The 13,543-nt window shown below is 48.5% G+C and overlaps 2 protein-coding genes across 18 annotated transcripts in view; one reads left to right on the top strand and one right to left on the bottom strand.

Annotated features, from left to right (window-relative positions):
• LOC128931934 (serine/threonine-protein kinase MARK2-like) overlaps positions 1 to 13,543 on the bottom strand; it is a 34,707-nt gene that overhangs the window by 20,127 nt on the left and 1,037 nt on the right. For 2 of the 14 annotated variants that reach the window (XM_078370603.1, XM_078370600.1), the window contains exons 2-3: positions 9,588 to 9,705; positions 49 to 1,348 (exon numbers count right to left, since the gene is read on the bottom strand). In XM_078370603.1, the coding sequence (XP_078226729.1) occupies positions 49 to 1,326 (1,278 nt within the window). In that variant the 5' untranslated portion in view covers positions 1,327 to 1,348; positions 9,588 to 9,705. Of the gene's footprint in view, positions 1 to 48; positions 9,706 to 11,159; positions 11,425 to 13,169; positions 13,456 to 13,543 lie in introns of those variants that run through there. The other 12 variants (XM_078370589.1, XM_078370591.1, XM_078370595.1 and 9 more) reach the window with 11 other exon arrangements.
• The window catches only part of LOC108590138 (uncharacterized), a 44,937-nt gene continuing 33,352 nt past the window's right edge, over positions 1,959 to 13,543 (top strand). Inside the window, exons 1-3 of one of the 4 annotated variants that reach the window (XM_078370620.1) lie at positions 1,959 to 2,006; positions 2,343 to 2,478; positions 4,364 to 4,565. The gene's annotated coding sequence lies outside the window, so the exon portion shown is untranslated. Of the gene's footprint in view, positions 2,007 to 2,342; positions 2,479 to 4,258; positions 4,566 to 13,543 lie in introns of all 4 variants that reach the window. The other 3 variants (XM_078370615.1, XM_078370621.1, XM_078370612.1) reach the window with 3 other exon arrangements.

Raw genomic sequence — 13,543 nt, 5'->3', positions numbered from 1 at the left:
AAATATAGTAAAATGCAAGAAGTGCGGCTTCACCGCCCACCTACTTACTTTTTCTCTTGGGTGGGCCCTCTTACTCTGCCTCTTGGGTGGACAGAGGCAGCAACAGCATCTCCTTATTATGGCAATGCACCTTCGGGCAGCCCTGCGGCAGCTCCAGCCTCTTCTTGGCCGGGCCAACACAGCCTCGGGCTGCCCAGCTTGGAGGACGCTGCCTTCGTGTGCTGGTTGTTGAGCCACGGTGCTCTGGGTGGTGATCTGGGTGGAGGCGGCCGTGAGGTTATGCGGGAGGGCTGGTTGAGCCAAAGTTTCTAAATTTTCACTGCCGGTGGAGCACTTGCTGGAGGCTGCAGACACGAGGTCACGCTGGGGGGCTTGCTCTGCCAAGGTTTCTAAAGCACCACCACCGCCTATGGCGCTTACAGTGGAGGAGGCCACACGGTCACACTGGAGGGCTTGCCGTGCCAAGTTTTCTACAGCTCCACAATTGCGCTCGATGGTCAGGGAGGCTGTGGGGGCATGCTGGGGGTCTGACTTCCTGTGAAGGCCGGCAGGTGAACTGGAAATCTCAGTGACTAAACATGTAGGATCCCCAGGAGCAAGAGACTGTGGAGTGGTAATGGATGGCTTTTTTTCTCCATCTACAATACGGTAGGTGGCCATGGGATAATTAAAGACGTGGCCTTCAATTGCCTTTACGATGTTTTCTGGCTTCAATCCCATGGCCACCAAGAGCCTTATGGTCTCACAGTTTGGGTGGTCTTCAATCGGCTCTTCATATGTCGCTGGAGGCAAGCCGTTGTTCACCCACGGGTCCCTCAAGACTTTGTCTGCTGTCGGCCGCTCATTGGGATTAGATATTAATAGGTTTTTAATTAGGCTTTTTAGGCCTTCTGAGAAATAGTGCCGAATAACATACTGGCCAGATAGAATGAGGGATATCAGTTGGAAACGACTCACTGCGAAGAAGGGCAGACTGTTGGACACCATCTGGTATAACGTGACGCCTAGGCTCCATATGTCCATGGCGGGACATTCATAGCCCTGGGCCCCAAAGAGTTCTGGGGCCATGTAGGGGAGGGTCCCATGACCTGCTCTCAGCCTCTGACCCTCATAAAAAGTTATGGCTGATCCAAAATCTGCAATTTTTATGTTCCCGTTGCCATCTAACAACATGTTGTCAGGTTTAAGATCTCGGTGAGCGATGCTTCGGCGGTGGAGGTAGCTCACGGCGGACAGCATTTGTTGGAACTTGCCTCGGGCCTCCTCCTCCTCCACTATGTGGTGGTCAAGCCAGTTGGCCAGGCTTCCTCCTGCGGCATACTCCATAATGAAATGGCACGCCTCTCTGCTGTTAATCATTTGGTAAAGGTTAATGATGTTGCCGTGGCGGACCGACTGTAAAACAGTCATCTCTCTGTGGCTAGAGAGGAAGCTGGTTCTGTTGATTGTTTTCACCGCCACCCGGATGCCAGTCATTAAGTGGCGGGCCAGCGTGACCTCCCCAAAGGCACCACGGCCTATAAAGTTTAGTATTTGATAATAAGGTGGCCGCAGGGCAGGTGAGGTGGAGGCCAAGCCCTGCCTCATGGTGCCTACTTTGTCTACACTAACTATATACAAATAACTACTCTAACTCTATGGACTACGCTAAAATATTAACAATACTAACTATCCCAAAGAACACTAAAATGCTAAGAAACAGTACCAACTATATTAACTATACTAACTAAAAAACACAACAACGCCCCTCCCACAAAAACTCCCCCCACCCTGCCAAACAACTCGTAATCGCTAAGCTGGTCTGAGTCCACAGGTCACCAAAAAAGCTTCCAGGGATTTCTCAGACCAAAAACCATGACCCAGCCAGGGCCTTATATAGGCCTGTCTGTTATGACATCACAAAGGCTTTTCATGAGCTCAGAGCAAAGCAGGGCCAATCATGGCTGGGGATCTTTCACAGAGGTTTTCTCTCTTTTGGTCCCCAAAACATCTTCCTCTTTTAAAAAGTAAGTGCTTTTGTCTAGATGGATTATAGAGATTGATATTTCATTTCCCAGCTATTTAAACTGGTACAACGCTTCAACAGCATTTTCATTTGTAGTTTCTTTTTCTATATTTATTGTACTCTTAAGTTCTGGGGTACATGTGTAGATTTTGCAGGTTTGTTACATAGGTTTAACGTGCCATGGTGGTTTTCAATCATTTGTAATTTCAAAATCTGAAATAGCTTTTGGATTTTGAAGATCTCCTAATGTCTACATGCAACATATTTAATTCCTTTTCTTTCATCTCTCAATGGTTGAACCATTGAGAAGGGAGAGAATATTTTCCTTTCCTTGTAGGGTTTTTCCTTCCTCATGTGGTTGAGATTATGTAATGGACAGAGAATAAACAGACATACCCTACCCTCCATGAGCCCATAGCCTCTTCAGGAAGGCCCCCCCAGACATGAAGCTCCTTCAGCGTGAGAAGCACCAGGTGAAGTGGGGGCCAAAGAGTGGCCTGGGCCTCAGGTCAGCACTGGTGAGGGAAGAAGTGGGGCTTTCTGGAGGCCAGTGTGCTGAGCCCTGTGGTGTGAGGAGGGGTCGCCTAAGTGAGTAGAGACAAGGGCAGGAGGGTAGCCTCTGCAAAGGCCCAGGATGACTGAGGGTTGCTCTCTGGAGGGATGCGCTAGTCTGAACGAGTGACAGGGGCCAGGTTGGGAGCACTCAAGTCCCAGGACAGAGGCTGAGCCTGTATTCCAGCACTGGGGTTGTGGAATAGTTCTGAGCCCCTCGCAGGGCCACAGCCCTCACAGCCTGACTCTGCCCCAGGTGGAGGTGCTGCTATAAATAGTAGGGGCCCCGTAGGTGCACTGGAGGGTGGAAGGGAAGGGCTCCCCAGGAATAACCCTGCATGGATGACAGCCACCCCACAGAGGGCATGGCCACCAGGAAATGTAGGTCCTTCTACATTTAGGTGGAGGCAGCAGGCATAGGCTGGAAGGAGAAAGTGGGGCTGGATTCCCAGGGTTCCTAAATGCCAGGATGAGGTGCTTTTATTGCCTCCTGGGGAGCAAGATTTGGAAGAGACTGAGGCCCATGAGGGCAGCACTCAGGAGGTTGGTCTGGAGGGAGATGGCCCCTGAAGGGGCACACCTGTGCCTGTCCCTGTTGGCTCAGCCCTCACTGGCACTAGGAATCCCTTGGTCAGCAATGGGGGGGTGTCATAGCCTTCTGCCTGGAGCCTGAACACCCTGACATGTTCTCCCCAGGATTCTGCACTTATTTTCCTTTTTTTTTTCCCCCCAAGACAGAGTCTCACTCTGTCACCCAGGCCAGAGTACAATGGCATGATCTCAGCTCACTGCAACCTCCGCTGCCTTGGTTCAAGTGATTCTCCTGCCTCAGCTTCCTGAGAATCTGGGATTACAGGCATGCACCACCACACCCAGCTCATTTTTTGTATTTTTAGTGGAGATGTGTTTTGCCATGTTGGCCAGGCTGGTCATGAACCCCTGGGCTCAAGTGATCCTCCCACCTTGGCTTCCCAAAGTGCTGGGATTCCAGGTGAGAGCCACCACACTTGGTCTGCTCCTGCTCTTCCATATGTGCATTGGAGTTGCCTCTCCCTGAGGGCAGCTGCTGCACCCTGAACGCCTGGCACAACTGTGGACCCGAGGAGGTGCTCAAACACGCGACTCCCTGGGGACCTCGGATCTGGGTGGCTCCCTTGTGTGACACGAGGCAGGAAGCAGAGCTCTGTGGGTCATGTGCCGCCCTAGGGCATGAAGGCTGTCCTTGTTCTCTTGCGAGCCAGGCTTGGCCACTCTTCCAGGGGACCCACCCACACTGCCTAGCCTGGCCGAGAGTGGCCTTCCTGTCCCTGCCTGGAGTGGTGTCTGCCACATGCTCTGAAGCTGGCCCTTTGCTGTGAGGTCTTGAAGGGCAGGGTGTGTGTGAGAGTCACCCACCACTGGGGCCTGGTAGGGTGGGGAGGCACCTAAGTGGGACTGCTGCCAATGCATCCTGGGTCTGGAGTGCAGGAGTCGGTAACTGACTCCACCTTGGGGGCCTGATGGGAGGCCTCAAATAGGCCTTGGCCATTCCACGGGGCTCAGGAGCACCAGGGGCTTATCAGGCTTGTGGCTGGGAGCAAGGCCAGGCCCTGGGGCTTCTGGGCCTGTTCTTTTTGAAGGGCGGCCTGCAGGATGACCTGGTATTGGTCTGTGGGTGTCCTGTGGCCTCCTGCATCTCATGGCCTTGCCCTTGCCCTTCAGCATGACCCTCCAGTGCCTTCATCGGTCTCCACAGAGCTCATCCTGGTAGAGGATGTGAGGGTGAGCCTGGAAGAGGTGACCATCTAGGACCATCTTGGCTTCCAGATACAGCCCATGCCCTGCCAGCTGCCTGGGTAAGACCCACCAGGGGACCCCCTCACTCTCCAAGACACAGCCCAACTCTCCCTGAATCTGCCTCCTGCCAGTGGAGCTCCACTTCAGGAAAGACTCAGGTGACTTCGTCCTCAATACCAGTGCTGTGGATGACATCAAGATGGCCTACCAGGAAACCAGGGCCATCACCATGGTAAGTTTGGGTCATTGGTCCCCAGGGTGATTTTCATTCTTCCTCTGGGCCATTGTGATGTTCATAGATTGGTGTTTTAAAAGCTGTCACTTAATGTCATCAGGATAACTAGCAAAGCTGTTAGAGTCTCTGATTTATTCTGCAACTTTAGTCATTTTCATGCTACCTTTGTAATTTTTTTTATTTTTGAGACAGGGTCTCACTCTGTTGCCTGGGCTGGAGTGCAGTGGCAGGATCATAGCTTACTGCAGCCTTGACCTCCTGGGTTTAAGTAATCCTCCCAACTCAGCCTCCAGAGTAGCTGTGACTACCACCACCTGGCTGCGCACACCACTACACCTGGCTAATTTTTGTATTTTTTTTGTAGAGATAGGGTCTCACAATGTTTCCCAGCTGGTCTCGAACTCCTGGGCTCAAGGGATCCACCCGCCCTGGCCTCGCAAAGTGCTGGCATTACCGGTGTGACCCTCCGCACCCAGGTTACCTTTATGATTTTCATTCCATGTCCACAAACTACCCACACTGTTACCTAATGGTTTCCTTTCTGTCAATCTTTCCATTAAAATAAAAATATTATTACATAAGCAGCACTCTAACAACAATCAAGAAAATTGCTTGTAAAGAGGTTGTACCTTTCTCTGTTTCCCCAGGTTGATTTCTTGACCCTCTCCCTATTCTTGCAAGTGTTGACTTATCTGTGCTCGTGGCATGGAAGAATTTAGTGTTCTGCTTTCCAATATCTTATTCTAGTCTCACTTTTTCTATTTCCCCATGTTGACAGGGAGGCTGGCTGATTATTTTTATGTCTTCATTTGTACTTTTGCCGTTCTTTTCTAATCAGAGTGTTTGGATGGTCAAAATGTTTTTGTTCTTTCAAAAATATAGGGAAGAATAGAATGAAAAGATTAAGAACAAACAAACACTCAGACACGTCTGCATATCTGCATGATGGGTTATGATGCAATCACAAACACAGAACTTACTTTAGAAGGGAGCTCTTACTACGGAAAGTGTAACAGACCCTCTCTAAGTCATCAATCCAAGGCAGCCCAAAGCTCATTGGTTTGATACAACAGTGGCAGTGACACCCACCCCAGCATGTCATTAAACCATTGTTGTGCGGTAGCCTTTGAGATGCTGTAAGCCCAAGACCTGCTTTCCTCTGTTAAAAGGGGTGGTTCCCGGTGATTGAGGAGTGTTGCAGTCAGGCCAGCTTTGGAGACTTTCCCCGGACCCAGCGAGGCCTGGGTTGATCCAGTGCTTGGTGTGTGGTGGGGACTCAGATGGTGCAGCACTGTGGATGGGCTAGAGGTGCCCTGACTGTGGGTCTCCTGCCATCCTGATACTCGGGTTTGCTCTTGGCTTTGCCTGGTTCATGGAGGTAGCCCTCGAAAGCTCACAGCAGCAGGAAATGACTTCCTGGCTCCAGGAAAGGCCAAAGTCAGAGTTCACCTTTGCAGTGACCATGTCCCACAGTCTCCATCCAGAAACACACCCAGGGCACCTTTCATTGGCTTTTTGCACCTACTGACTATCTTCACATAGACTGTCACTAAATAAACTTCCTCTAGGGCAGGATAGGTGTAAAGTCAGTGAGGGGAGGCAGCGGGGTGTGAGGAACACAGCTGGAAGTGCTGTGCTAAACGGACCTGGCCCCAAGGTGCAGTGTCAGGGAGTAACGGGGAGGTGGAGACTGTGGCAAGCAAACACACTGGCCAAGTCTAAGGGCAGCCACCATGCACCTCTAGCTGATTTCTGTTGTTTTTAATCACATCTGTGTCAAGGTCATTCACATACCATGCAATTCACACACCTAAAGCATACAGTTCAGGATTTTTTAGTACATTTTAGAACATTCACAGAGTTGGGAACCGTCACCAAACACATCCTCTCCTCTGCTCCCCTCCCCTCTTCTTCCCTCCCTTCCCCCTCCCTTCCCTTCCCTTTTCTTTCTTCTCTTTCCAGGGTGTCACTCTGTAACCCAGGCTGGAGTGCAGTGCTGCCATCTCAGCTCACTGCAACCTCTGCCTCCCAGGCTGAAGTCATCCTCCCACCTTGGCCTCTTGAGTAGCTGGGATTACAGATGGGTGCCACCACAGCCAGCTAATTTCTGTATTTTACCTAGCTATGGTGGCAACATGACGGGGTTTTGCCATGTTGCCAGGATAGTCTAAACCTCCTGAGCTCAGCAATCCACCAGCCTCGACCTCCCAAAGTTCTGGGATTACAGGTCTGAGCCACTACTGTGCCCGGCTGGATCAGGCACTTTCTAGACCTTACTAAAATCTGTGTGTTGGATTTTGCTTTCCTCTACTGCTAGGTGAGGTCCATACAGCTACCCATGATTGACTCTGAAAGTTTTTGATACATGGCAGTGCATTGAGAAAGTTCACACCTCACAGTGAATTTATGAAGTGTGAGCATAAATTAAATAACTGGTTTCACTGGCCCTCCATATATCTTTCTTTCTAAAATTCTTAATAAAGTATGGTTATTCTGTATGCCAATGCATACAGATTTCAACATTTGGATATATGTTGCTTTGAAAACTAGGATATGTTTTCTAAGACTCTTTCATTGAATTTAACTCCTAACATTCAGCGTAAATATGAGTTATGAATCCCAGTATGTACCTGAGCCTTGCTCTCCCTCCCTGAGCCCCGCACGCTGCCCTGGGCCCTTTCTTGGCAAGTGGACAGATAAATGGGAGCCGCTGGGGGTGGGAGTGCTGGACTGGGAATCAGATTTGAAGTATAGTCTAAATGCCCCACGGGCCCACCGCTTCTCAATAGCTCAAAGCTGCCCCAGCTGGTTTCCACAACAACCTCAAATCAGACAATGATCCTTAGTTGGCCAGAACCTATTAGTAAAGGTCAAAGGGGGTGGGGGGTGAGGCCAAAAGTAATGGTGATGTCATAGTCACAGGCTGAAGAGTAAGCCAGAATTTTCCACTTCAGGTGATGGTATTGGTGGTGCCACTTCCAGAGGGGGCACAGCTGCTTGGCAGAGGGACGGACTCACAGGGGCTCTTAGGGAGCTCAAGTGGGGCCCACAGAGACCTTCTCCCTGGGGTTGCAAACTGGCATTGGGTGGAGGGAGAGTCAGTATTCACACCTGGGGGAGCCTCACCCCCAAAGTGGATTTTAAGGCCAGCAGCACACTGGGGAGACAAGGGCCCCACAACACTACCATCCTTTCCCCAGCCTGCTTCGTGCTTCCTGGTCCTGCTCTTTATTGGGGAAGGAGAATCTTATCTGAATGGTGGAACTCCAGTACCATCCCTGGCCAGCATCAGTAGTGGGCAGGGTCACTGCATGTTCAAGGCTGTGCACACTGAGCCCCAGCCATGCACAAGGGCGGTGCCTCCTGGACCTTCCTCAGGCTCCCTAGGGACCCATGAGGAAGCTCCCTGATGGGTGCTGATGGTTGTCTGTACCAACAGATTCACTGCCTGGCACAGAAACACCGGGTTCCTGGGAAGCTGGAACCTGCCTTATGAAAGCCCCCATTCCCATCACCCCCTCCATCCCTTGGGGCTGCTGGGTCTTGCCATCAACCCTCTCCTCACACCCAGGACACCTGCCTATTTCAAAGCACCCCTTCAACCTGGGCCTGGCTGAAGGCTCATTCCTCTGTCAGGCCTCTGAGGGGTACTGCTTTGTGCTGCTGTTATCAAAAAGGGGAAACCATTCACAGCAGAAAGACCAATGCCACACTAGACAGCCAGGAACCCAGCAGCACAAGTGGCCCCTCCAGGTGCTTTGGGGACCACACCCCCACCACTGTGACTTCAGCACAGTCTGGTACCCAGGACTTCAGGATCCTCCTGGGAACCCTTCAGCATGATTAACATGGGCAGATGGGACCTGAAGGGGCTGTTGGTCCTCCTGAAAATGCTCACCAGGCAGTGTGAGTGTGGGGAGGCCATGTGCAATGTGTGGGACCCTGTCCTGCACCCGCTCAGAGCCTCAGCCCTGCAGAGACACTGGAAATGATTTGCTGCAGGTGAGGTCACCCCTGATGCTTCTCTGAGGTCTCTTTTCCTTTCAGATTTTCTGAGTAATTTTGAGGACCACGTGACTGCATGCCGAATAAACTAGGGCCCCCCGACCTGGTCGACATAAGGGAATCCCATCTTGGCCAGGCATGGTGGCTCTCGCCTGTAATCCCAGCACTTTGTGAGGTCAAAAAAGGTGGATCCCTTGAGGTCAGGAGTTTGAGACTAGTTTGGCTAACACGGGGAAACCCCATCTCTACTAAGATACAAAACTTAGCTGGGCATGGTGGCATGCACCTGTAATCCCAGCTATTTGGGAGGCTGAAGCAGGAGAATCACTTGAACCCAGGAGTGGGGGAGGTTGTAGTGAGCTGAGACTGTGCCACTGCACTCTAGCCTGGGTGACACAGCAAGACTCAGGCTCAAAAAAAAAAAAAAAATAGATCTCATCTCAAAAAAAAAACCCAACTTTACATAATGTTGTAAAAATCATTTGCTACACCTCAGCTATTTCTGACCACGTTTTAACTACAGGCTAGAAAATCATAGACTTCAAAATGATTCATTCTGAGTTGCTAGTCTAGTCTCTTATTTACATTACTCTCATTCTAGCGAAAGAGGATGTGATTTCCAGAGTCAACGTGCCTTCATTTGGGCTTGCTCTTTACTCTTTATCTTATTATTTTTCATTTCTAAACTCACACAGGTGCAGAGCTTTCTTTACACAAAGCAGAGCACATGGCCAAGGAAAGGATGTGATTTCCAGAGTCTGTTTCTACAACTGCCCTAAAAGTACAAATACTTTAAGAAATGTAGTAGATTGATTTAAAGTCACAATACATTTTAAGTGAGAATTTTTCTCAAGATAAAACAGAAAGATGCTAGGCATATCAAAAGGGATGCTTCAGAAGAGAACCACACTAAAAGGAGATTAAACTCCCCAAAACAAAGCTTACCTACTTCACAATTGTGATGAGGGCTGGCAGACTAGCACTGGAGAGGCAGTAGAGACACAGAAAACTCACCCAGGCTGAGTGAGATAGAAGACCCAGGATCCAAATAGAAGTTCCAGGCCATAGCATTGTCATCTATTAACTGGTCTTCTCTAACTCCTCTGAGACACACTTTCTTCACCTACAAAATCTAAGATATGTGACAGAGGGAGAGAAAGAGAATCAGTTTGATGTCTATTTTTTGGTTTCAGATTCTTAGATTATGCTAATGATCACTTTATATAGCACCACCTCCATGTAAGTACCAAACACAATTAGTCTGTTATTGGACACACGCTCAATATGGGCTTGAGTACAGCTAAAGAAACATAAGCAGATTCAAGCTTTTGGGTAATCCATACAAGGGAACGATGACATTAAATACTATAAAATCATGTAAGTGATGGCATGTTAAGTTTTTCACTGATCAATAAGTGGGAATTCATGTTATATCCAGTGAAGACCCCTTCACAGTTATGTTTGGTTAAGGTACCTTTCCAGTCCTGTGTTTATACAGGTAGAACCTCTTCTTTTTTTCTTTCTTTTCTTTCTTGAGATGGAATCTCACCCTGTCTCCTAGGCTGGAGTGCAATGGTGCGTTCTCAGCTCACTGCAACCTCCACCTCCCAAGTTCAAACGATTCTCCTGCCTCAGTCTCCTGATAGCTGGGATTACAGGTGCTTGCCACCATGCCCAGCTAGGCTAATTTTTGTATTTTCAGTAGAGATGGGGTTTCACCATGAGGCTGGTCTCGAACTCCTCACCTCGTCATCCGCCCACGTTGGCCTCCCAAAATGTTGTGATTACAGGCATGAGCCACTAAGCCCGGACACCACTTCCTTTTTCTATCTAATAAAATATTGGTGGGGAAAAGACCCTCTGGCATTTGCTGTCTCATTTGTTCCTTTGTTGTAGTGATAGGGAAAGCCATAAAATAATATTTCAAGAAAAAGATAAGATATAGATGACTTTTTAGATCTCCTTCTGGCCTCATGGATTTACATGTGTTTTTACAGAATAGAGGTAAAATAATGATTATTAGGCTAAATGGTAATGTGGAAGTACAGGGATAATTCAAAGTTTAAGAATTCCTTCCCAGCCAGGCATGGAGGCTCATGTCTGTAATCCCAGCACTTTGAGAGGCCAAGGTGGGTGGATCACGAGGTCAATAGATTGAGACCATCCTGGCCAACATGGTGAAACCCTGTCCCTACTAAAAATACAAAAATTAGCTGGGTGTGGTGGCACACACCTGTAGTCCTAGCTACTCAAGAGGCTGAGGCAGGAAAATTGCTTGAACCTGGGAGGTGGAGGTTGCAGTGAGCCGAGATCAGGCCACTGCACTCCAGCCTGGTGACAGAGTGGGACTCCATCTCAAAAAAAAAAAAGAATTCCTTCCCCATGTTTAACTGGTGTGCTTTGCAAGGTCCAGATGACATCAATGATACAATTCTTGCAAGCAACAGCAGCAGGGTTCTTGAAGGTCCGTTGTCACCTAAAAATTGTTTTCTTCCTTTTATGTTGTTAAAGAGACTAAAGATTTCCCTGAATGGATAATGGAATTAAGTTTCTCAAAATAATGGTTCATGGACTGCCTTTCTGTACCAGCATCATTTTGAGGTGCTTGTTCAAAATCCATATTCCTGGGGAATGGAGGTTTCACCACTTCGAGACCCACAGAGACTCCATTATGCTTTATGCAGAGTCACAGATGCCTCTAGAATGAAGTAGATACTCCTTTTGAATTCCTGTGATGTGAAACTGATAGCAAATATTAATCCAAAAGCAAAACTGGAAAAAAAATTCATATTCTTGGTCTGTACCTGAGATCATCTTGATGGATCTCAGGTATGCTTGTATTGTATTAAACCCTCTGGTGCTATTTATACACAATAATGTCTAAAAATCACTGTCTAAATTAAGAATTCACATTCTACTGCATTGGATTAGTGATACAATGAAATTCAGGTCCAGAGTTTTTATCATTCAATATCCAAAACACATGGAAGTGACTTTTATATAGCTTTCAAAGCATAACACATGTAAAATAGACAATACAAACAAGCTTTAAAAAGAATAAAATCAATGGCTGGGTGCGGTGACTCAGGCCTGCAATCCCAGCACTTTGGGAGGCTGAGGCAGGCAGATCACAAGGTCAGGAGTTTGAGACCAGACTGACCAACCCTATCTCTACTAAAAATACAAAAATTAGCCAGGCCTGGTAATGGGCACCTACAATCCCAGGTACTCAGGAGGCTGAGGCAGGAGAATCTCTTGAACCCAGGAGGCGGAGGTTGCAGTGAGCCAAGATCTAGCCACTGCACTCCAGCTTCTGTGACAGAGTGGAACCCCCCCAGAAAAAGAGAAGAGCAAGAAGAAGAAGAAAATCATTCCATAATACTGTTATCCAAGGAAAAACAATAGTTGAGGACTATTTGTGTGAATTTCCTTCAAGTCTCTAAATATCATAATATAGATCATCATAGGTTCTGAAAACTCTTAACAGGGACTGTGTTTCTTCATCACTGTAACCCTAGCTCTTCCCAAAATGCCTAGCACATAGTAGGTATTGAAAGCTTTGCTGAGTGAACAAAGTAAGTGAAGCTGAAATCAAATTGTATCTTTGATTTGGGTCACACTTTTTATAAAAATATACCAGCATTAAATAGAATATCACTTTCTGATTCTCAAAATTGATAACAAATCAATAACTAGTACTTCGGTATCAGATATTTTTCTAGCATTTTAGCGATATTAATTTAACCCTAACAGCCACATGTCATGTAAGCGCTATTTTATTCTGAATTTTTAGATCAGGACACTGGAGCACAGAGAGTTTAGGTAATCAACCCAATACCACACACCCAGTATGTGGCAGAGCTGTCTCCCGAGGCTTTATCAGACCAGGTTAATCTACCTGTTCATGGTCATAAAGTCATCTACCTTTTATAAACAAACGTGCATAACGCTGACCACTTCAGCTATGGGAACTTCTATATAACATTTAAAAACTCTCCATTAGGAAACTATATATTAGGTGATTGTATCACAGTTAAGATTGAGCCCTGGTACCTATGTCACTCTGCTACCGCACAAAACTCTGCAAGGGCGCCCACACCACCCAAGGTGTGGGATGCAAAGTGCATGGGGCAGGTACCTCCGTGCACATCCACACATGCTGTTCTCAACCCCAATAATCACCTCTTTTTTTCTTTTTTTTTAGACAGGGTCTTATTCTGTCGCCCAGGCTGGAGTGCAGTAGCACGATCTCAGCTCACAGCAGCCTCGACCTCCTGGGCTCAGGCGCTCCTCCCACCTCAGCCTCCCGAGTGGCTGGGATCACAGGCACGCGCACCACCACATACGGCTAATATTTTGTATTTTTGATTTAAGAGATAGGGTTTTGCCATGTTGCCCAGGCTGCTCCCGAACTCCTGACCTCAAGTGATCAGCCCGCCTCAGTCTCCCGAAATGCTGTGGATACAGAAGGGAGCCACCAACTTCCCAAGTTTAAGGGTGAAATGGAGGAAAGTTCATGTAATACTCAGGGAAGTCCAATTCTTCCCACGTCTTTCACTTGGGCCCCACACAAAAATAAAGTAACTAGAAGTGCACCGTTCTGTTCACAGTGCGCTCACCGTCGGTGGCGTCAGCTGGAAGCCCCGGGTCGGACCGGGAGGGGGACGGTGCCTCCTGCCATGGGCCGGTATCCAAACTGATCCGCTCCCCACCGCACCCCCAGAGAAACCCACTCCATCCCCTAAACCTAAGAAAACCAGACCCCGCAAAACTGCACGAACAGAGCCATTTCCTCCTAATGTGTGCTTCAAACCCACGAAACCCAACTGGAAGCAGGACCAGCGTGCCTGCCCTGCACGCTACTCCTCCCGCGGCAGCAGCCGCCCATCCGGGCAGGTGGTGGGTCCTCGTGGGGTTCCGCGAACGTTGAGCCGCCACGCGCAACCGACGCCGGCTGGGCCTGCAAATCA

Source organism: Callithrix jacchus, chromosome 4, assembly GCF_049354715.1.
Source record: "Callithrix jacchus isolate 240 chromosome 4, calJac240_pri, whole genome shotgun sequence".
In the NCBI taxonomy this organism is placed as follows: Eukaryota; Metazoa; Chordata; class Mammalia; order Primates; family Cebidae; genus Callithrix; species Callithrix jacchus.
Note: the sequence above shows the minus strand (reverse complement) of the source record. Positions and strands in the feature narration are given on the sequence as shown.